This window comes from Corvus moneduloides, chromosome 6 (assembly GCF_009650955.1).
Source record: "Corvus moneduloides isolate bCorMon1 chromosome 6, bCorMon1.pri, whole genome shotgun sequence".
NCBI lineage: Eukaryota > Metazoa > Chordata > Aves > Passeriformes > Corvidae > Corvus > Corvus moneduloides.
In genome coordinates this window covers 44,645,612-44,672,307 of record NC_045481.1, presented here as the reverse complement: position 1 = coordinate 44,672,307, position 26,696 = coordinate 44,645,612, and the positions used below count along the sequence as shown (strand labels likewise).

The window sequence follows — 26,696 nt, the reverse complement described above, 5'->3', positions numbered from 1 at the left end:
GCAGCTGAGGGAGCTGGGGGTGTTTAGACTGGAGAAAGGGAGGCTCAGGGGAGACCTTACAGCTCTCTACAACTGCCTGAAAGGAGATTGCAGACAGGTGGGGGTTAGTTGGCCTCTTCTCCCAGATAACAAGTCATAGAACAAGAGGAAATGGCCTCAAATTGCATCAGGGGAGGTTTAGATTGGATATTAGGAAAAATTTCTTTGCTGTAACAGGCTGCCTGGGGAGGTAGTAGAAGCATTATCCCTGGAAGTGTTCAAAAAAGGTGTGAATGCAGCATTTGCTGTAATTTAGCAGGGGACACAGAAGTGCTGGGTTAATGGCTGGACCAGATGATCTTGGAGATCTTTTTCAACTTAGGTGATTCTATGATTCTAACCACAGTGTTGCTTAAACAGAGGTCAGGTGACTTACACTTTGGTTTTCCTGTTGCCTGTGTCAACAAACCTCCTGTGAACTGTCATTAAATTGAGAGCACAAACACAGATTATGCCATTGTTTTGCACTGTGCAAAGCTGTGCATAGTGCTCCATGTCTGCCCTTCAGTCCCAGGACATCTCAGATCTTCCCCTTCTGACAAAACTGAATTCACCAGCTCAAGTTTCTTTTCAGTAGTGTCAATGATTTGATTACACTTGCATGAAGGTTTAACTCTGATGATACACCCATGTCCACAGAAGAAGATTTTTGCAGGCAGAGCACTCAGATAGTGGATACTGTTACACTTGGTTATAAACCATTGCATTAATCAGGCTGATAGATTCTCAGCCTAAAAGATGTAGCCTTCAAGCCAAAAATAGAAAGGAAATGATCATGGCTGTTCCTTCACTTGGCAACTTCATCATGAGATACAACAAGTAACTGAGGGTTAGAGCCACAAACATTTTCCCTAATTGCATAAGCCATCCAACAGGCATGCCATGAAATGGATGACAATGAGGATGGAATAATTGCATTTCCAGATTTCTGTGTGTTCAGATCTGGGAAGAGGTACAACAGTGTTGGGAACTGGAGATAACAAAGCTATTCCTTAAAGCTGTCATCTGCTACATTTTATATACCCAAATGGTGGACATTCATCATGGAACAGTTTCAAAATTGTAGATTTTATTTTGTGATGAGGCTTACTCATAGAAAATGGATAGAATATAGATCTTGCCATAAGCCACCACCTTGGTCAGTAGTATCTGTTACAAGCTCATGTGAATGGACAATGCTGCCCTTCTCGTGTCATAGCCATGAGGAATGTCAGCCTGTTTTGGGTTACAAGTTGCAGGAAGTCAGGTGAAAATGAAAGAGGGTTCAGTACTGGTGCCAAGGATTGTTGGTTTTTACATCCCAAGATATTGTTTAAAAAGGTATTTCTCAATGTGTACCAACAACATTTTAATTTCCTAAATTTCAAAGCACCTGAAGGGGATCTGAATCCAAATCCTTACTTATTCAATACAGAGTAAAGATAAACCTCTATGACAGGAATATGTCTACGACAGAACAGGCAAAGCTGAAAACATACATAGATAATGGAAAACCCACCAAGCAAAAGAATAAATGAAAAATTACAGAAAGGGAAATATATCCAGCAAAAAATGAAAGGTGTAGGACAAGGGCAGTTTTAAGGGAAAGGCTGTCATACAGCTGAATGACTTGGAGGGAAGTCAGGACCATATAACCTGCACAATGTGTAAAGGTACATGGAGAGCTTCATACCTGACACCCACTGCAAGGCAAAAAGCTACAGCTTGACTGCCTGCTGGGGCTGCACTAAGCACTGGACAGACACTGAAAAAGGAGTAGCTCCTGTGGCTGGGTTCCCAAACGAGCTGTTCTGTGCGCCTGCACTCATCAACATCTCGTAATACTCATTGCATGAATGCACCACAGACTTCTGTGTTGTGTTCAAAGGCCAGTCTGGGTAATTACAGTTTATCCCAATTTTCCTGGTTTTACTCCAATACAGCTGTCGGTAGCCTAACAAAGATACAAATGAAATGGTGCACTTTTATTCATGTGCTGCATCACAGTGAATGGCATGGTCAATAAAGCAACACCAGTGAATGCAATTTATCAACAGTGTTGTTAAGGTTGGAAAAGACCTCTAAGATGATCAGGTCCAACTGTTCACCCAGCACCAGCACCACTAAACCATGTCCCCAAGTGCCACCTTCACACATTTTTAGAATGTTTCCAGGAGTGGTGTTCCTACCTCTTCTCTGGGCAGCTGTGGGTAAAATACTGAAAAACAAAGTTCAGTGAGAGGGCATGCTTGTTTTGGCTGTGGTTCACCAGGGACAAACTGTCTGCACACCTTAGGAGCAGAAACACAGAGGGAGCTTTGTGTACCATGACAAGGGAGATGTGGAGCAACGGATGGAGTGGCACTGAAGTTGTGGTCACGCTCTGTTGAAAACAATGCAGCAATTAGGAACAAAGCCAAAGGAATGATCCCAACAGTCACTGAGACTGGAAAATACATATTAATTTTCATGACTCTACATATGCTAACAACTAAAGACACCTTTCCTTATTTGTCTTAAAAATCTCTGATGGAGGGGTAAGTGAGGATGAATGGGAGAGTGTTCCCATGGGTGTCATTCCAAAGTAGTATTTATGGGAGGAGCAGCAATATTACATTTTTTTTTCTTAAATCTGACTGTAGCAGTTTTAAATTGCATGAATTATAAGTGCTTGATGAGTGTTATAAGGTGAAGCTGCTTGGAGATGTTTCCTAAATAAGTTTGGATCTAGGCTGACAGTTTGGGCATTTTTGATCCCATCTCAACTGAATGTGCAAAGAATAAGCATCACAAATTTACAAAAAGATAGTATTTCATGCAAAGAGGCTAATTAGAATTCACAGGTAATCAAATAATATATTAAAGTATCCTAATACAGAGTTAGAACCCTAAATTTAGGGACCTATTTTTAAAAAATGCATTTGAACATGGCTTAATAAAGAAGGCTGGAGGTTAATACCTCCCCATACTGCATTTGCTGTAAAGGTAAGGCTTATTTAAAAATAACTGATTGATGTATGACTGGGACAAGAGTTCTACACCCCCCAGAAGTGTTAATACAGCCAAGTCCTGAAGCCTTATGAGCAGTTTCATTGCCAGGGTGGGGTTGCAGAGTGGGGAGCGAGAAGTTCAGAACAAAAAAAAGGGAAACAAAAAGGCAAAGGGTGAGAACTACTTCAGCAACACTCAATATGGAAAATATCCAATGAATCAGACTGAACAATAAAGCAATATCTAGAAAACAGAGTGATCAGGAGACATGGAAGTGCACAAAAACAAATGTAATTCACATTGCTTACAGTGGGATGATTTTGCAGATGAGAGGACTATTTTGCTATTTAGTATTTTCTGAATATTCTATGAATTAGCACTTTGTTTTAAAAATTCTGCATTGAGAAAAGATGAATCTGCTTCTTAATAGCCCAGAATGACTCACAAGGCTTCATGGTTGACACCAATTGCATTTTAAAGGTCTTAGTTTACAAAAGTCTAATAAAAAATATTCTAGACAACTCTAAATATTGAAATGTCTTCCAAAGCATTAAAATTTCCCTAAATATCACATACATTTTTCAAATAGGAGTTAATGCAGGAATAAAATGCTAATAAAATAAGCAAGCTAACCATAAATATACACAAAATGAGTAAATTTCATTTATATAAACCATGAATGTCATTTTCTAACTGTAGGCCACACAGTGAAAACTGACAGAAAAATGTGATGCTCTTTAAAGAAACCAAGAGGAAGATCTCTGTGGTGACAGAATTCATAGAATAGAAAATTATCTAGCTATTTCTAATATCTGTGGTTCATGTGAGAAAAAAACAGAACTGTCACTTCAAAGGGTAAGTCTTTTCTTAGCCCTCAAAAATGACAGTAAATACATTAAAAAGGTATTATGCACGAAGTATCTACAGGACCTTTGCAATAAAGAAACCAGCTCTAATATGTGTTATGCTCTTTTATGCACAACCTTTCAGCATTTTTTTTTCCATTTTCTGACTTTTTCTTACCTGGCTTACAAGTGAAAAAGGAAAACCACATTTTAACAAGTACAGTTTGAAATTTGGAACTACATTCATGAATGGAAACGATAAAATGAATTTTTTCAACTGAATGGTTAAGGGCTTCATTTTATTAACAAACCAGTTTTCTTCATGTTGAAATCTGTAACAGAAAAAGGATTAATCAAAAATAATATTTTTCAGAATCACTTGGCAAGGGTATTACTTATTGTTGCGTTTTCCGTTTGCTTGCCTGGTAAAGGAATAAAATAAGGAAAACACGATCACTTTGATTAGTGTCTAATCAAAGACATCGTGCCACTTAACAGATGGGACAACGATCCTTCTTCCATTCTGTTCCTCCTCTTGAAGCATTTATTTTTCCCAGTGGAAACCTGGAATGACCTAATTCAAAACGGAGGCATCTTGGCTTATGTGAGAGGAGCAAAGGAAAAGGGGGTGTCTCATTTTTCCTTTGCAGGAAGGTCAAGCGAAGTTCTCCAGTCACGCAGAAGATGTCTGCTGCTAAATAAGGCAGAGAAAGCACTTGCTTTGTTTCCCCACAGCACACACTGAAATCTTCCAACCACTAATGCTTCAAGTTTCTCTCTTAAAATACAAACAGCAAGCCCTTACCAGCTGTTTGCCACTGGGACTCTAGATACTGTTTTAATGTTCGTACAAAAAACTTGGAAGATAATAAGCTAAATTGTGACAACATTCTTTTCCAATTTGTTACTTCATCATATTTCTCCACATTCAGCTGAAGTCCAATTTCTCCTCAGTCTTGGATTCATCAGTGAGGATAAATGCCTACTAACAAGACATGCAGAGTGTACTTCCTATCACAGCTGACTGCTGGACTGATTCTACTTACAAGGGCCTAGAGTACCAGTTACCAGCATAAATTTTTGAAAGGAGGCTTACATTTACATGACAAACAAATTTTCTGACAAAGTCAGTGAGGAAGCCAGAGCAGACAGCCTGCCACACCAATCAGATATTGAGAATATTGATATACATTGAACATACATTGAAGTTAGGGACTGCTATCCCAGCTGGGCCCTCTCCTGGCTTCTTGTACACTCCCATGGGAAACAGAGAAAGATTTGATGCTGTGCAGACGCCTTTCAGCAATAGCTGGAACACTGTGTGCTTTCAAACATATGAGCTGCTATGAAGGAAATTAAATCTATCCCAGCCCAAACCAGTTCACCTACAAAGGTGACACATCAGAATAGACAACCTAAAGCTGGTGGAGTACAAAAGTCCTCCCCTTATAAACAAGCATGGTATTCTCATTTTCCGTAAAGTAACTATATATGGCATGTTGTTTTCACCACTGGGTAAATAAATAATTTTCCATGCCCACCCTGTAGGTATTTACATAAGAACTTGTTGTTCAAGGTGTCGTCATATTTGAAAGACAACGAGCCAGAGGAGAAGATGATACATCTCATCCTGAGGTACACAGCTATCTACAGATAGATGGATTTATGCTCTAAGTTCCCATGGCCATGTTGAAGCAGTCTCTTTAATGGAGCTAAGATAACTGCCCAGTTCAGCACAGCTGCCTAAAGGGAGGTGGGCAAAATAAATCTTACTCCTCTTTAAATATCTTTTTCTGTAGCCTAGAGAGACATTTGCAAGTAAAAAGAGAGCTTTACCCCTTCTCACCCTGCTCCAATCCACCTTTCCTCAGCTACCTGTTGTTCCTAATTCAAAATACCGGATACAACCTTTAAAATCCTCAGTAATTTAAAACTTCCTATTGGGAAAACACTCTTCTTGCCACAGAATATCATCTTGCAGCTGAGTTGTCTGTAAAAATGTGTAATTTTTCAATATTAGGACTTTCATTATGAAACATTTCCTTATAACCTTCACTGGAGCCTGTATTTACTAACTTTCAAAGACTAGAAAAAGCCATTTTGGTCAGTCAATAACAGATGGAAAAGCAAAGGTCTATTTTATACATGTGTGCTTATCTTTACCCAACAATGGAGGCAAAGCTTTAGACTACCCATATTACTTCATTTATTTGTTAACATGTGGGTCACACCAGAGTCTGCAGCTGCAGATATTAATTCTTTTTGCAATGATTTATTAATGATACCCAGGACATACAGAGAAAAACCAACTGGAAAAAGAATAAGCATAATTACTCCTATTTTTATCATGCTGGGAAAGTCTACATTGATACAAGTGTTCATTACAGAAACCTTTATGAAATTTCTGTAGATTTCTAATGAAGAACAGGCTTAAGTATTTTCACAGTTTATAATACTTGTTCTTTTCACTGTCTACAAAGCTTATTTGATAAATATTATTAAATTATTCAAGAAAACTAGTAAGCTACTTGCCTGACAGGCATATTTCTGATTTTTTTTTCTGGTTTATTTAATTTGCTTTATTCAGTTATTTAGGGAATGGAGCCTGTAAATTTTCAGTAATAATTGAACTGCTGTGCAGAAAGAAGGAAAGAAAGAAAGAATAAACACACAGAGAAGTTTGAACTAATCTGAAGAAAAACTACCCATTTGTTTTACCTCAGCATTTGTACATTTAGAGAACTACATTTTTAGGTGAATAATGAACTTCTTCTACTATTTGTAAAAATGTAAGAAGTACAACCTTGCAGTGAAGACCGGCTTATAAAGTCAGGTATTTGTGGCTGAAGTTCTGAAGAACAAAACTTTAGTAAAAATTTTAAATATTTTCTTAAAGGCTTCTATGTAATATGGACAAGTGTAATTTTTTTCTTTTAATAAAAAGGTATTTACACCATTGATCTTTAGAACCTAACCAAGACACTCAATACAAGTTCTTAGTTGCATGTGTTTTCAGCAGAAAGAGAAATTGCTAGCAAATACTCAGAATCCCTTTCTTGAGACCTCACTGATCCCTAATTTAGGTACTTACACACCTGAACTTGGATGGTGTGAAACTTATTTCCTGAAAAATGCAATGTTAGGTTCTGAATACAGGACAAGTGCAATGATGTCTTCTTGAGCCTATAAATAGTTTGAAATAATAGTCCCAAAAGAGGTATGAAGCATTCTTGTTTTAGTTTTTTTGCAAATTAATATAATAACATTGACTAGATGGTAATAATTTTACTCTGAGTTACAACATACAAAAGTGGTCCAGTGGGGGTGACTTGGTAAATACTACATTCAGTATTTTTTCCTTATACACGTTTACATGTATAAGCAAAATAAATAAAAATTACCTGCTGGTCCAAACTCTGTAAAAACTTGAATCCCAAAACCTTCTGATGGCCTTCTTACACTGATAATAAAGAAGTGAAAGTTGATTAAAATACACCCATAGTGCTTCTAAACTTTACAGTCCTGCTGAAGTGTTCAACCAAGTAATAATTTTCTGTACTTGAAAAATAAAATAAATATTTCTTTCCCTCATGTAAAAACAAAAAAATTCCCAAGTAACTCCTAGGACACACAGAATGAAGACAGCAACCAGAAATAAGGTGACATGTTCCTCTGGTGAGTGTTGCACATTTATTCCTTTTTACCCATAAAAAAAGACGTTAATGAATTAAATGGGTATAGATGGGGAAAATAGAAAGAATAAAATGCAGGCTTCATCTGGATTTACTTGGTGCTACATAATAAATGTGTGTGGGAATTCCAAAGATGGCAATCCAAAGGACTCAATGAGATATTGCTTTTTTTTTCTTGAAGAGTCTGCAACTATTTGCTAGTGGCTAATAGAAATCTCTAACTTGCATTGGAAACAAATGAGTCATCTTCTTCTGCAAGTTCAAGTCCTTTGAAGTAATATCTGATAAGATTGTATATAGGTAAACATATCTTTTCCTTGGATAGAAGTGGGAGAAACACTCAATTTGAATCCTGCTAATTCATGTTTGGCTACCAAGAATAACAGACAGTTTTGAAAATTGCGTGTAATCAAGATGCTCATGTAAAGTAGCAGTGCTGATTCACTAGGCTAAAGCTCTAACATTTCTGCAATACCTGAGAAATTCTCCCCTTCATAAATACTGCAAAGACAAGAGCATACAGTTTCTGTAAACAAATGTCCAGGTAGCTCTGCAAGCAGCCAGATTAAGCCCCTCCTTGATCAAATATTGTGTCAGGTCCATGCGCATCTAGGATATCCTGTGCTTTGTCTTGAGAGGATAGGTAGAACAAAATCAATTCCTGCAATTGTCTTGCAAACCAGGCCTTTGACTGGGGGCTTGCTACTCTTTTTTTGTTAACTTTTTTTTGTGTGTGTGTTCTGAGGAGACTCCAGAGTGGTTTTTATGGGAGTGTTTTGGCAGCAGTATCAATTACCTCTCTGAAATGCTTGTAGACCAACACACACAGGATGGGGAAAAACCAGGCAGAATGAGAGGTCTGTGTGCACGATGTCACTGCAGTTACAGAGACATGGTGGGACAGCTCACATGACTGGAACGCTGTCAGGGATGGCTACGACCTTTTTAGGAGAGACAGACCAGCAAGGGGAGGTGGTGGAACTGCTCTTTGTGTGAGAGAGCAGCTGGGCTCTATCGAGCTCTGCCTCAGGCTGGGTGAAGAACAAGACAAGAGCTGATGGGTAAAATTCAGGGACAACGTGGGTGACACTGCTGTGGGTGTTTGCTAGAGGCCACCCTGTCAGGAAGAGGAAGTCAATGAGGAATTCTCCCATCAGCTGGAAGCAGCCTCACAGTCACAGGCTCTGGTGTTCATGGGGAACTCCTGCCCTGATCTCTGCTGGAAAAACAACTCATGTGGGCACACAGGAGCCCAGGAGGTTCCTGCACAGCACTGATGGTAACATTTTGACACAGGTGGTGGAGGATCCATCGAGGAGAGGTGTGCTGCTGGACCTTGCACTGACAAACAAGGAAGGACTGGCTGGGAATCATAAAATCATAGGATCACTAAGGTTGGAAACAACCTCCAAGTTCTACAAGTCCAACCATTAACCATGTGAAGGTTGGGGTCAGCCTTGGCCGCAGTGACCATGGAGTGCAGGATCCTACACGGAGGAAGCCGGGCAATGAACCCTTGATTTCAGGAGAGACATCTTTGGTGTCCTCAACTATCTACCTGGAAGAATCCCATGGGTTAGGGATCTGGAAGGTAGGGGTGTCCAGGAGAGCTGGTTAATACTCAAGCATCACTTCCTCCAACCTCAAGACTGGTGCATCCCTATGAAGAAGAAATCACACAGAGCAGGGCAGGAGACTTGCATGGATGAGCAAGGAGCTTCTGGCAAAACCCAAAAGGAAGAAGAAAGTTAAGGAAATGTGGAAAAAGCGACAGGCTGTTTGGGAGGAATATAAGAATGTCATCAGAGTTTGCAGAGACGTGATGAGCAACGCTCAGGTCCTCTGGTAAGGGATGTCAAGGGCAACAAGAAAGGTTTTCCACCCAATTTTCTCAAACCTGTTTTCAGATTACACAGTGAGCCTGTAAGATGGAATGGGTTATTTCTTATCATGGAAGAAAAAGACTAACTGGGTGCATTTACAGTACAATAATGAAGGCTGTGTAATATCATCCTGCTAACTCTATTTTGTGCTTTAACAAAATAAAACCCAGTAACAAACAAGATACAAAAAAGTGAATTTTGTAGCTGAATACCTATCTTTTAACATTCTGCCTATTTTTTTTTTTTACATTTAAGTGAACTTAATATAAAAATACTTTTGGAAAATATTTGATGTAAGTATTATTCTGTAGTTCCTATTTGAATTACTGTGAACGCATTTCACGTCTGAAGTGCCTACTTGTGAGGCTTTTTGTATTACAATGTTGCAGCATACTTGCTAATTAAGCAGCTGGCACTGCTGTCCTGTTAAAAAATAAGAGCCATGGAAGCACTGACCTGCTTTCCTGTGGCTTCTCATTTTAGTACACATAATTTGGTAAAGCACTTATTATAATTTAGCCCAGGTTGGAACAAACCTTGAAAAATCGTCTCTTGTTTAGCACCCTGACCGCTTGACTTTAAAACCTCCATGATGGGGACTCCACTAAGGCCCTGGGACACTGATTGTTTTCAGTCCAAAAAAATTCCTCTCTTACATCAAAATGAAACCTCTCTGAGTACAGCTTGTGCCCTTTGCTGGTTGTGCTCTCCATGGGTGTCCTTGTGAAGAGAGAGCATCCACGCTTTTTGTGACTGCCTTTTGGGAACTAGAAAACTATGATGAGGTTCCCCTGAGCCTCCTCTTCTCCGGGGTGATAAGACCTAACTCCTTAAGTCTTTCCCCACAGAGCAGGTTCTCCAGCTCTTTAATCACCTTTGTGGCTCCCCTTTGAGCCCTCTCCAGTGTGTTTTTTTTGAACTGTGCATACCAGGACTGGGCACAGTACTGCAGGTGTGGCCTGACAAATGCTGACTAGACTAGGATGATCACAACTCTGTCTCTGCTAGTTATGCTCCATGGATGCAGCCTAGGATCCAATTTGCCTTCCTTGCTGCAGCAGCACACTGTGGGCTCATGTTATCCTGTCCACCAGGATTTCCAGGTCACTTTCACCAAGGCTCCTCCTCAGATGGGCAGATTCCATCATTTACTGGGAACTTCAGTTATGCCATCCCAGGGGCACAACCTTTCTCTTGTCTTTGTTAAACTTCATACTGTTCTTTCTATCCCACTTTTCCAGCCTGTCCAGGTCTCCCTGTAAGATGTCCCTTCTAACATGTTCAATGCACCACCCAGTCTGGTGCCACCACCAGATTTGCTGAAGGTGCTTTCAATCCCATCATCCAGACCATTGAGGAGGATGTTAAACAGCATGGGGCCCTACAGGGATTGGGTAGGCAGGAATTCCCCCTGAGATCTTGCAGGACCAGAAACTCTCTTGTGTTTGGTAGGTGTGAGCTTCCCCTGAAGCTGATCAAAGGAGGAGGAAGCCATTGGTGAGCAAGGAATTAAATGGAAAACTAAGCCAAGAACCAGCCTCCTTCAGGTAAGCATCAGAATTCAGAGTTTGGTAAAGGAGCCTCTACAACTATAAATCTTGAATCAGCCCTTTGAGTCAGAGGTTCCCAGCTGTTCCCAGCTGGACTCACAGTCAGAGAAGCTGAGCTCTGTCTAATATTAGCAGGAGCTGAGTGCCAAACTCAGCCCCTTACAGAGCTGAGATATTGTATTTGCCTCTGAGAGAGGCAGTGCCTCTGACCCATCCTTCTCCTTGGCCTACAAAGGAAATAGCTGAAGCAGTGGGTCTCCTGGAATTTCAGGGAGCCTTCTGCATATATATCCTGTTTGCCCAAATAGAAGCGTTCTGGGGATGCATAACCTGGGAGCGGCAATAGGGTGTGCAATCCGTATTGATCTACTACTACTAGTACCAGAAACACTTGAAAATGGTATTTCTTAGAATATTTCAAATCCTCAGTGCTTTTCTCAGATAAATTGTCATCAGGAGAGCCTCTGGTTTTGTCTGACTTCTTCAGGAAATGAAGCTTGTGCCTTTGTGCTGGCAAGCAATCTGTCCTTGATATGTTTGAACCTACTGGCCAATCTTAACCTAATGGATACATTACTCTTCTGTAAGGTAGCAGGAATCAAGACTAAGTGGTTTTTTTATCATTTCTCACAGTAGTATTGATGTATATAGTAATTAACTTTCAGAATTTTTCTCTGACGTTTTCATTCTGTGGTTTCTCTTCTATATATACAATTAGTCTAAAAATCACCTTGCTTCTTGAAGCAAAAATCATTTTAAAAATACATGAGATGATCTAACGTGTGGTAGTCACAGTTTTGATGCAATGATATATGTTTGTGAATAATAGCTCTGGTAGCACACTGAATGATGTAATGATAGGAAATTATTGGTTGATACCAGTGTAATTCAGAATAGAAAATAGCCTTTCATTCAGAAGTTATCTATAACATTTAGTTCTATTTGATGCTGAGATGGCAAAATGTGCAACAGATTCACTCAGTGAAAATTGCCTACATTTCACAGAAATTACAAAATGGGAAGAAAACAATAGCAAAGGGCTTGGAAGGATGAAGGAAATGACCCTTCTCTTATTACTAGTTTTTTTTTTTTTTAAACAAACACAACAACCTGTTTTCTGTTCTCCCTCCATTAAAGAAGGAAGGAGTTCTATACATGTGAGGGAAAGACTAATCAGGAGGTTTCTTTAAGACTTAAGAGCAAACTACTTACATACAAAATGATAGCTGCATATAGAAGTTCTGTCATCTTCAGATAAATGCAGACAGCATCATCTTCAACTTATCTCTGCTTAGATTAACAATGAGCAGCTGAGATGCAAATGTTGAGGGCTGAGGTAACGGTGTTGAGCTGAAAGAAAAACTCCAAATAACTTTTCAGCTCTGTGGCACTACCCCCAGACTCATTTACCACAAGACTAGCAATAAATCTTTAGATCAGTGAAGCAATTCCCAGCCTTGATGGCAACTGGAATGCCTCCTTGCTTCTGGATACTCAGATCTTGCAGTGTCCATACTCAGTTAGAAAGAGGTTTGTGCCTTTCCCACTCAGATTTAGCCACAGAAAGTCTTGCATTTGTGTTCTCCATGCTCAGTTATGATAAATCGCTCTATTCAGGATGGGAACACTGATCTCAAAAATCTAAAATTGTTTCCAATGCAGAAGACAGCAACATCAGTTACTGGTGTCACTGCATTTTAGTGATCTCCTGGTAAATACTGAAGAGGATTCAAAGTAGACATCTTGAAACTTCTGCAACCAATAATTTCTAGTTAGCTGGATGCTGACACTCCTCCAATAAAGCGTTTACTTTCTGTAATGTCATTATTTCACTGGAATTACTCATATACGGGAGACATTTTTTTCTGATTATTTATCTCCCAAGCCTATAATTCATTACAATTGCTCATGTAATATTAGAGATTTTGTGTACATACCTGAGAAAGGTCTTAAACAGTATGTTCAGACTTGATGTTGCCTGGGAAGTAGGAAAAAACCTCACTCATTTTTTGTGCAGAAGGACATCACTGTGACTGAAGTGGTTTCTAATATTTGATTTTAATATTCATTGGTGAGTTGCTGAAAAGAACCCTGCTCTATAGCTTCAACACAGAAATAGCAGACACACTTTTTCTTGCTTCATTCATTCATTCTCTCAGCAAACTTAACACTGAAGGCTTAACTGCAGACTCCAGACCCTTTGAAAATATAATGCAAAATCCACTTCTACTCAGTGTTTTTCCTACTATAAAAGATAGCCATACTGTATGGTTTATGTTTTTTGCTAATTAAAAGGTAAATGAGTCCATCTTACCTCATCAATTGTATAACAAAGACATTTTTACCATTAAAGACGTGGTAGAATCCTTGGGGTTTACTGTTTGTTCTCAAAATGAAATCTTCAGTGACAAAAATGCAATAATTTTTTTTCCCAAGTCCAACCTTTCAATACTGTCATTTATTTAATTCCTATTATAATTTCCTTAAAAATTCAAAGCTTTTTGCTCTGGCTGCAAACAGTATTCTTCCCTGTTTTTCTTTTAATTATTTTTGAAATGCAGTTACAATCACATCTATAAAATACATATACATGTTGCTCTGTGAGACAGCCAATTCTGTCTCTCATGTATCAGCTTAGAGACATCAGAGACAGTTTTGTTATCAATGCTTATCTTTCCACTGACTTGAGTGAACTTTAGATGAGCTTCATGGTGAGTTTATCTGATGATGGACCTCTAGTGAGAATTAGGCATAACCTAACAGTATCTGCAAATTGCATTTAGCCTTTACAATTAACCAGACAACAAATAAATCAAGAGAGGAATAGACTGAAGGGTCTCCTCAATGACAACAAGCTGTGCAGTCACAGAGATGGCCATTAGTCAAGCTAAGCTAGGAAAGGCAGGCTTCAGACTAATGCTCTTTTTTTTTTGTCTGAGCAGTGAGATTTAAAATTTCTATGGAATAAAAAAAAGACTAATAGCACTCTTGACAAAGAAAATTGAGGGAATGAGAACATCAGTTGTAGGAATGACTGATAAAATTATTTAATTGACACTAACATAAAGATAGATTTAGACCAAAAGTATGATGGGCAAGTGATGGATTAAGCTTTTCGGTATACAAGAAGGCTTTCTTTTGCATCTGACTCTAGTGGAGATGAAGAGATCATTTCACTCTAATTTGACAGGAAGGTGCAAGTACTGTGGATGAAAAACCAGAATAAAAACTGCAGGTTCAAAAACATTATTTCAAATACTTTTTACAGGAACATCAATAGTAAAACTGTAGTCAAAGCTCACAGAGTTAACATTTCTTGAATGCAAAATTGGACATCTCTTCATGTAACTTCTGTGGTTTTATTCAAATAACATAGAACATTTTGTGGCACAAAAAAGCTTCAAGTTTCAAAAATTACTTAGTGGCAATTAGCAGCTGAGATCTAGGGAATATCAGTCAAAACTGCACTTTTGATAAGGTAAAGGAAAACATCACTTTGCAAAAATTATGTTGCTGTTTCCAGATCTATCTTATCTGAATTGTGAGGATCATGCAATGGCTGAGAGAACAGCTTCAGCAAATGATAAAAAATATCAAATAAAATCTGCAAAGTTGAGCTTCCCATGAATGTACATCAGCATTTACGAATTGCATAAAATAAACTTTATCCCAGCAGTTTTTGCTCAAACACCCAAAGACAAATCTAGACTCCTATAACCCTACTGCATCTGACAAAAGAGGGTAGGAAAAAGAAATAGGGGACACAGCTTCTGCTTCTAGCTTGGATTATGAACATTATGCTACATTGCAGTAAAAACCGTTTGCTTTTAAACAAGTGAATGATGAGTGAATTGTAAAGTTTGCAGAGACTTTTTAGCAGTTTCTGAAAAAGGACCTGTAAGTATTACTTATCCTGTGCAACATCTGACATGTTTTCTTACTGAAAGAGAAGTGAATTTGAGAACTTGCAGTGAATAAACTAATTTGCTGCAGAGAAAATACAATTTGCCAGGGGGGGAAAAGGGAAGTAATACTGGAATCTCTGCTCTGTAATTTAGTTTTGCACATCCCGATGCCAGCTGTAACCGCAACTGAGATGAGCAAACTGGTGAAACTCCACTGGTTGTAGACGCACAGGCTAGGGTTAATTTAGTCACTGGAGAGAGCTAAACCGCTGGCTTTCATATACAACCCTACAACAAGTGCTATCTCAGATACAGAGCGGCAGGAAGTAGAGTTTTAGCCGCTCCTCTGACTGATGCTGGAGCACCGGACACGAGTCAAAGGGATTTCAAGGGGCCGCGAGGGAACCGCAGGGCGCTGCCGGGCTCGCAAGCACAGCGGAGCTGTGTGAAGTCCCCGCTGTCCCCAAACGCCGTGCCTCTTGTCCGCCAGCAGCACACGCAGACACGTGTGTTTAGCGCTGCTGCCGTACCGGAGTCTGGGAAAAGTGCGTGTATTCCCTTCCCGCAGCCCCGTCCCCCTTGTGCCGCGATCCCGCGGGCGGGCGGAGGCACGGGCGCAGGGCAGGGCAGGGCTAATCGCCCGCGCTGCAGCTCCGGGCTCCCTGCGTCGCGCTTCCAAGTGCCTCTAATTGGATTGCCGTAATTTCTGCCCTTCCTAAAGCGGCGGGTGGCGAGGGGAAATGGCCCGGGGGAGGGGGGAGGCGGTGGGCGGCTCTCGGCTCCGGCGGCACGGCCGCTCCGCTGCCCATAAAGCGCGGCGGGAGCGCGGCGCGGCCGCGGCCATGCAGTGAGAGCTCGCCGTGGGACCAGCCCGGACCGGCCCCCGCCACGCCACGGGAGCACTGCGAGGGACTGACCGCCCCAGCTCAAGGTACCCCCTCCCGGCCCTGCTCCCAGCGGGAATGCGGCTGCCGAGCCCTGGCAGCCGAGCCCTGGCAGCCGCCCTGGGGAGTAGGTTCGCCCCCACTGCCCACCCAGCCGCCCGTGCCCCGGGCCACGCAAAGCATTTACCCCGCTGCGGTTTCTTTCCAGATGCAGAGGTGCACCACTTTCCTGTTTCTGTCTTTAATCCTTTGTGCCACCCTCTCGGAAACACTCGGGCTGGTTTTCTCAGTAAGTATCTGTGTCTCAGCTGGCAAGGAACTGGGAACCTCCCGGGGATCCACACTGCTCTGAGGTATAGGGATTGCAAAGGGTGCAGCACTCAAAACCATTTCGGGCTATAAACAGTTTGCTCTTTTTTTCCCAGCTAAGAATTTGGAGATTTTAAATACTAAAATCCCTTATAGCAAATACTATGACTAAGAATGTCTAGTTGATAGACCAAAATTGAATGGGTGTCCCACCTCCCTCAGAAAGATGATGTACATATGGACCTCTTTTATGAAGAGGCTGTCAGGTAAATCCAAGCAATAAAAAGAAGCATTGTTGTTTGTTAAGGTGGCTATCAGGTGGTAATATAAACTAAGTATAAAGTTGAAATTTCTGCCTCCCAAGTGTGATGTGCAGTCATCACTTACGTGGTGTGAAACCTTCAAATCACAGGGATGTCAATAGCAGCACTATAGATTTAGGGAGAGGGTGAGAGCTCACCATGATTATTTGCTTCAGTATGATTTGCTTTATTTTTAAAATATTTTTTTCTGGACTTTGAGCCTTCAGAAGACTCTTTCTGCTAAGAGAATGTCCTTTTGAGTGTAGGTTGTGCAATAACATACTTGCATTTTTTTTTTTCTTTAAGGCAAAAGACAAAAGGGGTTGGACTTTGAATAGTGCTGGTTACCTCCTTGGGCCACGTAAGTGAGGCACTTTTTTTTTTCATTACTTCAAAATGCAGAAACTGTGTTATTTTCTCTGAGTATAGCAATTTTGTCTAAACCTGCAAGACTGAAGAAATTCATTTGGGAAAACACTTGTTTAGATGTTTGTTACATGGGTATCATACAACTGTTATCTTAGACAACAGCTGTTCTTTTCTAAAGAAGTGTTATGGGAGGCCTTATGTCCACAAACTCATCTGCTCACATTTTGTGCTTCTGAACTGTAATTGTCATACGACAAATACGTCGCCACCAGAAGTTTTAAAAAATCTTAGAGCATCTTAGATGTCAAGGGCAGAATGACAAAATGTGGCATTTGGCACTTCTCCATGTATTTCAGATTTCACCTTTAAATCTTTTTACAAAATGTTTCACTACTTGACTTTATTATACTACATTCTTTTTAACTGAAGCAAAATAAAACAGTAACTTGCAAACTCAAGACTGTTGATAGATCACTATGTGAAAAATAAATATATAAGGTGTTCAAAATACAGGAGCACTGGCTTACAGTGGAGATAACAAATGCAGGTTGTAATGTAATGTAAAGTAATGCAGTACTAAGCTGTTTCAAATATTTTTCTTTTTACTATTAATTCTCGTGAATGTGGTAACATTCATTACCAAAGTTTCTATATTTTCAGTCTCAGTAACACACAGACAAATACTACAGATGCTTATTCTTGACACTTTTCATTCTTTTAGCTAGCAGTAAGGATACTTAAAAAAAAAGAAAAGAAGTTTAATGCATCTTAAATGTATTAACTGGTTCTGTAAATGTCTGGAAGTATATTTGCCCAAAGCAGATCTAAGAAAATTGGGAAAAGTACAGTGGGGAAATTTGCTTGTCAAAGACTTGTATCTTATATCTAAGACTGGATAATAGGAATCATCCTTTGTTGCAGGTCGTATTGATCAGCTTTTACTGATAAAGGAAATGCCCATTGCAAGGGGGAGAGAAGAGGCACCAGGGGCATGTAAGATAGTTTCTGAAGGTTATTCACGTAAATGATCTGCAGTTTTCTTTTAAGCAAACTCACCAGCAGCATTCTCTTAAAGACAGAGGAAAGAGTAGTAAGAACAGCTTCCCAGTGTACATGCAGATACACACAGTTTTTCTTTACAACTTCTAAATCCAGTAATAGCTTCAGCAAGTTTGTAGCACAGGACTGGGTCTGTAATTGAGACAAATCATAAGCACAAATTTAGAAGAAAGGTTACTGTATTTAATGACACGTTAACTTCTTCCTTGTAATTTTGTACATCAAAACTGGCCATCATGATCTTTTCATTGAAATCCATGAAAAGCAAGGAAAGGTTGTTGCTAAGTCAATTAACTCCTCTGATTTTTAATTTATTTATCAGATGCAGTAGATAACCACAGATCTTTTAATGACAAGCATGGTTTCACTGGTAAACGTGAAATACCACCTGATGAGGATATTAAAGCAGGTAATGAAAATCTGAAAACCAGCCTTTTTGATTTATTTTATATGTTTAGTAATTTAATTACTATTGAATTAACTGATTACCTGGATACAAAACTATTTCTGCATTTCAGCAGAAATCCTAATAAACATATGAAAGGAAAAAAAAAAAGACATTTGGCCATATGGTGTGATCTTTGTATGGTCACAGATTACAACATCTAAGTGCTTAGGAAAATGTATCATAATTTTGTTTCTTTAAATGTGTAATAGATCATATTGCTTTGAAAAAACTTTGATTTTTTTCTCTTTTCATATGTGCAAATAAGTGTTTCAAATGTCACTCCAGCCACTCCAGAGTTAATTGTTTTTTGGCAAAAAAGAGGGTGCATATAGGCATCTTTCACTAATGAAGGCTATAGAAAATACAAAGTCTCAGTATTTCCTATGATTAAGCAAGGTGGATTATCTTCATTAAAAGATTGAAAACCTGGTCACAACTGAAGTCAACCTGTTTTGATGTTGCATCCGTCAGAATTTAATAAGTGGCAATGAAAAGGGAGCAGCCTTGTTCTGGATTTGTCATCCAAAGCTGGGCCTCTAAAACATATGTCTAGACTCCCTTTATGAAAAGAAGCTGACAATTTTTAGGCTTTATCTTGAACACCTATTTCAGGATAAAATGCAGAAATTTCGAGAAAAACCCATTTTATCTCCTGAGGATGAAACTAAACCTGCTGCAGACATCTAAAGTGAGCTGGGATGAATCTCATCCTTAGGCTGATAAAAGTGACCACTGCACTAATGGGGGCAAAACAAAGGTTTTGGAGCCTATTTTAAATACACCCAGAACAGCACAAATGCAGTTAACACTAAATGAGTTCATAAATAAAGGAAATGTGCTTAATTACAATCTCATACGTACGTGCTTTGTAAAGAGAAGAGAAACATGAATACCTTTCCTAGTTGGTGACACTCTCTGAAGGACTGTCAGTTCAGGTCTGGTACACAGTTATACAGTGGGGTTTTGTGTGTGGTATTTTTTTGGTGCTCTTCTTTGGTTTTGTTTGTTGGTTTCTAAGGAAAAAAACCCCAACCCTGCTTTCTCAAATACTGATGTAAAAACAATATTTGGCCATTCAGAGACAATGTGAAAGTAAGGGATTTGTAATCCAGCAGTAGAGAGCACATTGCAACATGTTGCCATTTGTGCATGTACCAGGTCTGTCACAGGAATATGAACTTACAGATTTATGGAACTCTCTTGCTGGGTACTGTTGTGCCTCTACAATTGCAGGCAAACCCAACCAAACTTGTCAGGATGAGACTTCAAAATTATACAGCTGCCTCTGCTATGAACTTCATTCTCTTCCCTTACCAAAAGTTTCTTTGAAGCTGAAGTTTTTTACAGAGTTCCTACCCAAAGGAGATTTAAATACATATATATATAAAATGCATAAGTTAATCAGAATCTTATTTTAATTGAAAATTAAGGATTTTCCTGATTATTTGCAAAACCACCTTAAAATGGCAATATACGCACATATTATTTTATTAATGTAAGAGTTCATGCAAAGGACTGTGCTCTCCTTGAAGGAATGCTGCAAAATTCATAAGCTCTCCAGATAACCTAGAAAAATTTGTAAGCTGATTAGGGACTGAACACTAGGGCCAGGAAAAAAAAAAAAACAAACTACAACCATCTATGAAAATAATTAGTCAAATATTCAAATCACAAGATCATAAGGATTTCTTTACTGAAATCTGCAAGTTATTGAATGTGCAGAATTATGGTCAATAGCAGAGTACAATATTCCCAAGTCACTGAGGAAAATTATTTATCCAATAAATACCACATAGATAATAAAATCTGGGTAGGAAAGTGACTAACACAATACTAACAAAAATCCATAACAGGTTAGGTGGGAATAAAAGTTAAGGAAAAATTCAAATAAAAGAGTATTACTAATGCAAATAATAGTAACATCTTTGTGTCAGCTCAAAGACTGGAAGACAAGATTTTTAGGTGCAGGTATATTAAATGCATTCTTAAATGCTTATTCTCCATGTACCAGAAACCTTTGTGTCCCTTACAACCCTCATCAATGTTTTTAATTTGTGCTACAGAGCTCAGTCTGCCTTCTGACCCATCTGATAATGTTTTCAGTGATGTAATAATGGACTGTTCCTTCTGGTACCCACGTCTGTGTGCAGAGAACTAAAAATCTTGGGGAAATTACTTACCATTTGTTCTTAATAGAGAGCAGTTCTCCATCCTCCTAAAAACATCAAGGTGTCTTCCTCCAACCTCCTGCTAATTCCTTTTCTTCATCCCATTAACAGATGCAGAAAACATCCTTCTCAAAAGTACAATAACAAGCACCCATTAGGCCATTAAAATAGCATCAAAAAGCTATTTTCACAAGATCAAAGACAAGTATATTGGATTAGATTCCTATGTAAAAACATAATCTTTCTGGACTTTTAGAAAAACACCCAGGCCTAGCTTTTGGGTTACAAATCACTTCTATATCATTTGAAAAGCTATATGAAGAGCTTTTAACTGTTCTGTAAAGTTGATGATTTTGTTGGCTAAATTTAAAATTTAGCCTATCCCTGCAGGCTCAGGTGGACACAAGGGAGAGAGTTGGGAACAGAGGATAACTCTCTTCTGCAACAGATCTCATAAGGCCCAAACACCACAACCATTTCCTTGATATAATACCCAAAGACCACAATACCATTACCATAGCAGCTGCTATGCATCAATGGCATACAAAGCTGGGTGATTTTGATTCTGAGAATTGCAGTTACCTACCTTATACGGGCTTCACTCTTCCATGAAATGAGGTTTTTCATCAAGGATTTTAAGGAAAAAGGAATTTCAGATAGTTTGGGGTTTTTTTTCCCTCCCCAGAGTACTCATAAACTTAGCCACAATATCTCACATGATGTATCTTTGAGCCATGTTAACTCTCAGTAACACCCAGCTTGTTTTACAGGGAATCTTGGAAGACCCGTGGCTGATGAAAACATTGTGCGCACAGTAATTGAATTTTTGACTTACTTGCATCTTAAAGGTTAGTGAATACCTTCTAATATTTCACAGGGTATGAAATTTACTGAGGAGACAAGACTATCCCTTAATGTACACATTTGCTGCAGATTTGAGTGTGCAAGACTTTGAACAGCACCTTTGGGATCACACACACAGAGTGCAGGTGGATCCTGCAAAATTGCACCTCAGTGGAGATCTGATGTAGCAGAGTTCTGATCCCATTCCATCACTTGTTACTGACAAAAGAAGTACATCTCCCTTTTTGCATGTATTCTACAATAAAGTTGCATGATAAAATTGCAACAACACTTAGCTGAATGTTGGCAAACAGCTCAGAATGCTCTTAAGTAAAAACCCTGTACAGCCTCACAGTTGTGACAGGAGTTGTAATACTGAGCTTACAGCTGGTTCTCTAAGAATGGTAACTTTACTATGGAATTCAGTGAAGAAGAAATTTGTCTGCTTCTGAGTTTTCACTAGTTTTGCTTTAAAAAACCACAAACAAACATGGTTTTTAGCTTTTAAAAACCTCTTCAGCTCTTCTAAAATTGTCTACAAAATGTATAAAACCATAATGTATAGCTGCAAAGAAAACAACAGGTAGGAAGTTGTTGTTGTACTGCAAATGTTTGAGGATTTTTCTGTCTCAGAAAGTAGACAACTCAATAAATCAGTAACTTCTATATTCTTGCATTTGTATACAACAAATTGTGAGCAATTTTGTAGTAAGTGTATGCTGTAGAACTGTGTGTTCATTTGTGTTTTAACTTTGTTATTAAAAGAGACTTTCAACAGATCTGTTCATTTTCTGCATACCTGGGATGCTTTTTACTCATTGTTTTCTGAATTATTTGTATCCATCCAAGGAAAATAATTCAATGTTTATTGAATTGAATTTGCATTTGAAAACAAAACCTCTTTATAGCTAGTCTTAAGGGCGTGAAATAATTCAAATACATACTTAAAGTAGATTATTAGCATGTATATTTACTGTGGACAAAGTGTAGTTTGTTTGTTGTGCCACTGTGAAGAAAGAGCCCAAAACACTCCTTTACTCTGCTGTGTGAGCCTAGGAGGCAAAATCAATATTTGGACACAACAAAAAGGGTGTGAAGTTAAGCTCAAGCACACACTCTCTGAGTAGGCTAAAAGCTGCCAAATCAGACAAGAAAACAAAATGCATCTCACAGAACTACAGATTACTTCTTCCCTGGAACAAAGGAGCAAAAAAGGCTCCCTTCTTAGGGCTGTGATGACAAACAGTTGTTTTTGTCCAGAAAAGGTGGTGTAATTACCATGTTCTTGTGAAAAACAAAAGAATGGATCTCCAGGTCTGGCTTTACACAGACATAGTTCTTGTATTCTCAGGTTGCAACAGACACAGAATGTTATCACATGTTATCTCTTAACAATAGTTATTGGAAAGGCTTAGTACAAACTCTTACACAAACCAGAACTGTAGATCTAGCAGGTGAAAACCGTATTTTTTCCATGATAGAAATCCTTTAATACTTTTACATAAATGAAACCTTACTACATTGAATTCATTGGTTTAGGTATGTTCCTTGCTGGGGGAAGGCGGAAAAATCCCACTCATGGGGTTCAGATTCAGAGAATAGTTATTCAGATTAGACACACATATTAATCTGCAAGAAAAAGGCAGTATTTTTACTGCTAAAAAGCACCTTGGTGATAACTAAAAGTGGCCTTCAGCTCTTTCTTTTGGAAATTATTCCCTCCAACTTTAAGTGCTTCTCATAAAGAGCAACATGCAGGATGGCAGCTGTAATTAGATAATATTAAGTCTTTTGAGATGCTGGGATCCAGCAATATCAATTGACATAATAAAATTAATATAATTTAATTGTTCTGTCACTGCTGTTTCTAAAATGTTGAAATTATATCAGGAAGATATTTTTGACATTCAAAAGAAAAAAACCCAGTATTTTATAAATTAAAATATGAAAAGTTCAAAGATTTGCCTCTTATAGTTGAGAAAAGTATTAAAATAATTTGTATTACTGAAACTGGATTTCATTACTCAATTGCTAAGATAAATATGCATACTTACACATGTGTTAATTACTTTTTTTCCCCCTATTTTGCAGAGATGGGAGCACTTGACAAGCTACCTACACCAGAGGAAATGAACCAGTCTTGAAGAATGCATTTTTTATTTTGTTGCAGTGTAGATTTAGACTGAATTCTAAACAAAAGACCCGAATGACCTGAAGTTAAGAAGAATTGTTTGCATTTATCTGCTAAATGGTAAACAGCATTCTGCCCTCTGGTTGGTTTGTTGGGTTATTTTTGCTTTTTTATTCCCTTCCCTTCCCTCCCTCTCTTGCAATGTTACAGTGTATAATTTTGCTTTGGTAAAATTTTTCTGTAGGTAAATGATAAAATAAAAATAAAGAGCAACTAAGTTGTTTCATTTTAAAATTGCATACATATCAGCACACAGTGCATCATATACAAAGCCTGGGGTTAATTGGAAGATTACACTGCATCTATACTCTGCAATGTTAGAGCAAAATAAAACATAAATACTATATGTTGTCTGCTTAAGGTAACAGAAAAATAACAGTGACTTCAAAGTGCTGCCATGCAGAATCATTTAAGGTCACAGATCTGTCTGTACTTCTGTGCTTCAAGGAAACACTGTTTTCATAGACATGAAACAAACTCATGTTCATAATAAATTTCATATTATTCACCTGTACTACACCAGCCCATTGGCTGGGGCATATCTTGATTCAGTGCCAATTTAACTGTTCTGTGCAGGGTTACACAAATCTTACCTGTAGGATTCCCATGTCAGAAAGAACACTGGGGCTGTGCTCCTTCATGAAGAAAAGCTCCTGGCTGCTCCAAGGTTAAAAATATACTTTATGAGATGCTTTATTCTGAGTCTAGCAAAGCACTTGGATCCATGTTTAATCCATGCAAAATAGCTTTGATACTGGACCAGGATGCTAGGCCTGCACACAATAAATGTCATGTCAAGACTGAGGAAAGGTTTGAGATGATACAGAACCTTAGAGATGTTTTTCATATTCAGATGACTTTCAGCCTCTGCACAGTGCAATGAAATATCATCCTTTCAAAATGCTGACGTGCACTGGAGTGCACAGACTGACAGAAATTTTGCAGACCTTTGTTATCTAATCTGTTTTTCACTTCTAGCATAGCAGAATTCTAAAAGCCAAGCCACTAGTGTCTACTTTGTACCGACACAGCTATTCCACCTTGTCATTCAGGCTGTGCTCTTCCTTTGATAATCACTAAGCCTCTGATCTCATGTCTGGTGTTTTCCTTTCCAAAGTGTGAAAAGTACACTTTTCATCAGATCCAGTGAGCTTCTGAGCAAGCCTTCCACACTATGTTTTATTAGATTCCTTATTTTAAGAGTAATGAAAAAAATATACACTGCTAATATACATGCTGCTAGTTCAACATTTTTTGGTAAATTTATGGGCTTCCCAAAATGTGAAGAAAGAACAGAGTGAAATTTAACCTCTGTACATTAGTATAGTTCAGTAAGTCCAAACTCTCATTCCCACTAGTAATATCCACACTTCTCACACAACCCTGAAGTAGAGCTCACTAAAGTCAAGAGGTTTTCTTTTCACTGACTTACATGGACCTTGGTTCATGGACTGCTAAAACCCAGGATCCATTTGAAGAACTCAGTAGCAAACCATCTCTGGCAAAGCAGCTGAATCTCTGATCGAATAAAAGGAATTTCAACTTAGCACTGAATTTCTTTCTTTTTGAAATAGGGTAAAAAATTAGAAATAATAGGATAGAATTAGTAAACAGTTATTACTTTAATCAAATTAGCATACCCCGAGCTCCTTAGAGTTGGACTCATCCTGTTAGAATATTTATTCGAAATTCTGAAATTTGAGATTATTTGAAATAATGGAAAACTCACAGGATCAGGAAGATTTACAGCACTGTCTAAGCAGGGAGGCTCACAAGGTTTGATATTGTGCTGCACTGTTATATGTAAGTATTATAGAAATCAGATTATTATAAATTAATTACCAAAAGCAGTCCATATACTTTCATTAATAATTTCTGCATTCAAACATGTATTGATAATATTCTGAAATAGAGACAGGTAAAATTTTCAGCTTGTTTCTTTACCCTGTAACACTTCTTACCTTTGCAAATATGAAGGGGGAAAATGACAATAAAGGGCCATTCTTCTGGATCAATTTCACTTTTTCAGTAACATTATTATTTTATTAACACTCATTTTATTTAAAGTATGTCTTAAAGCACTTCATCTCAAACATAAATTCTGCAAATATTTGGAATAACATCTCCGTAACCAACCTCTTGGAAAAACACCTGATAAAAATGTCCTTCAAATCACAATTTGAAAACAGTAAGTTTCAACAGGGCAAATGGACAATAAAAGGATGTGATAAGTTTCAGTAGAAAATAGTAATAAAAAATCCCACTTTTGCCATCTCATTATATCATTTACTTGCTTATTTGTATACATTACATTCCACTGTTGTGTAGGATTATCTCAAATTTATATTTACACAACAGACAGAAGTCAAATTTAAAAAAAAGATTAAAACTTTCTTGTGATGTTTGCCAGTGATATGAAATTACCCTTCATGCAAATTGAACTCTGACAATGAGCAGAAGGCTTGCATGATGCTGAATGACTGGACAATAAAATGGAAGATGAGATTAAATGCTGATGCAAGCAAATTATGTACGCAGAGAAAAACAACTCTAATTTTGCATACGCATACTGGTGCTCCAAATTATGTCTGGAAACATAACTCAGACTCATTGTACACAGTCCTCTAAAAATGCTTTTTTAAACTTCAACAGTGGATAGAAAGCCAAAGGGAACATCAGGAATTACAACGAAAATGTACCGTTCCCAATTTTGATACCAACAGCAGTTCTGGGCAGTTCACTGCAAAGAAAAAAGCACTATCGGGCCAGAAAAGCCATAGGGGAAGGTGACAAATATTTTTACAATGATTTTTATACACAGAGAAACTAAATAGGTGAGAGATGAGAATCTTAAATGTTGTGCTAAAAGTGCTTAGCAAATTCACTTTTTCTTGTCACCCAAGATTTAATGATTAAACGCTAAATGATGATAAAATTATCAAGTAACACTTTTAAACTCCACACCCCGAAAGAAACAGAAGGCCTTTTCCATACATCTCATGATGAAATTGTGGCACAGGACTCTGTGGAGGCCATAGGTTCTGAAGCATTTATATTCATGGAAGAAAAGTCCTTCAAGGCTCAAATGTTTAATTAAATTTTTTTAGACTGAATTAGGGACGTGAGAGCACAGAGCTATAAAGAAACCTTAGAACCTGATCCAGGGATTAATTAAACAGGACTCCTTCAGCTGCACAGCATTTGATGCCAGTTTACAAAAGAAACTTGGAAATCACATG

General features: G+C 38.4%; 1 protein-coding gene and 1 long non-coding RNA gene across 4 annotated transcripts in view; one reads left to right on the top strand and one right to left on the bottom strand.

Moving 5' to 3' along the window:
* LOC116445889 overlaps positions 1 to 26,696 on the bottom strand; it is a 36,693-nt gene that overhangs the window by 5,273 nt on the left and 4,724 nt on the right. The window contains exons 2-8 of one of the 2 annotated variants that reach the window (XR_004240925.1): positions 24,890 to 24,975; positions 24,051 to 24,230; positions 20,436 to 20,548; positions 17,805 to 17,939; positions 12,917 to 12,957; positions 12,192 to 12,329; positions 193 to 7,314 (exon numbers count right to left, since the gene is read on the bottom strand). This is a non-coding gene — a long non-coding RNA (uncharacterized LOC116445889). Of the gene's footprint in view, positions 1 to 192; positions 7,315 to 12,191; positions 12,330 to 12,916; positions 12,958 to 17,804; positions 17,940 to 20,435; positions 20,549 to 24,050; positions 24,231 to 24,889; positions 24,976 to 26,696 lie in introns of those variants that run through there. The other variant, XR_004240924.1, reaches the window with a different exon arrangement.
* Positions 15,636 to 23,683, top strand: GAL (galanin and GMAP prepropeptide). 2 transcript variants are annotated; one of them, XM_032113042.1, is made up of 7 exons: positions 15,636 to 15,815; positions 15,977 to 16,057; positions 16,686 to 16,740; positions 17,670 to 17,741; positions 18,130 to 18,216; positions 21,194 to 21,271; positions 23,358 to 23,683. In XM_032113042.1, the coding sequence occupies exons 2-7, from the start codon at positions 15,977 to 15,979 to the stop codon at positions 23,408 to 23,410; spliced, it is 426 nt and encodes a 141-aa protein (XP_031968933.1). In that variant the 5' UTR covers positions 15,636 to 15,815; the 3' UTR covers positions 23,411 to 23,683. The 2 variants fall into 2 exon arrangements, with proteins under 2 accessions (XP_031968933.1, XP_031968934.1); XM_032113043.1 differs by lacking the exon at positions 17,670 to 17,741 and having other exon boundaries at positions 15,644 to 15,815.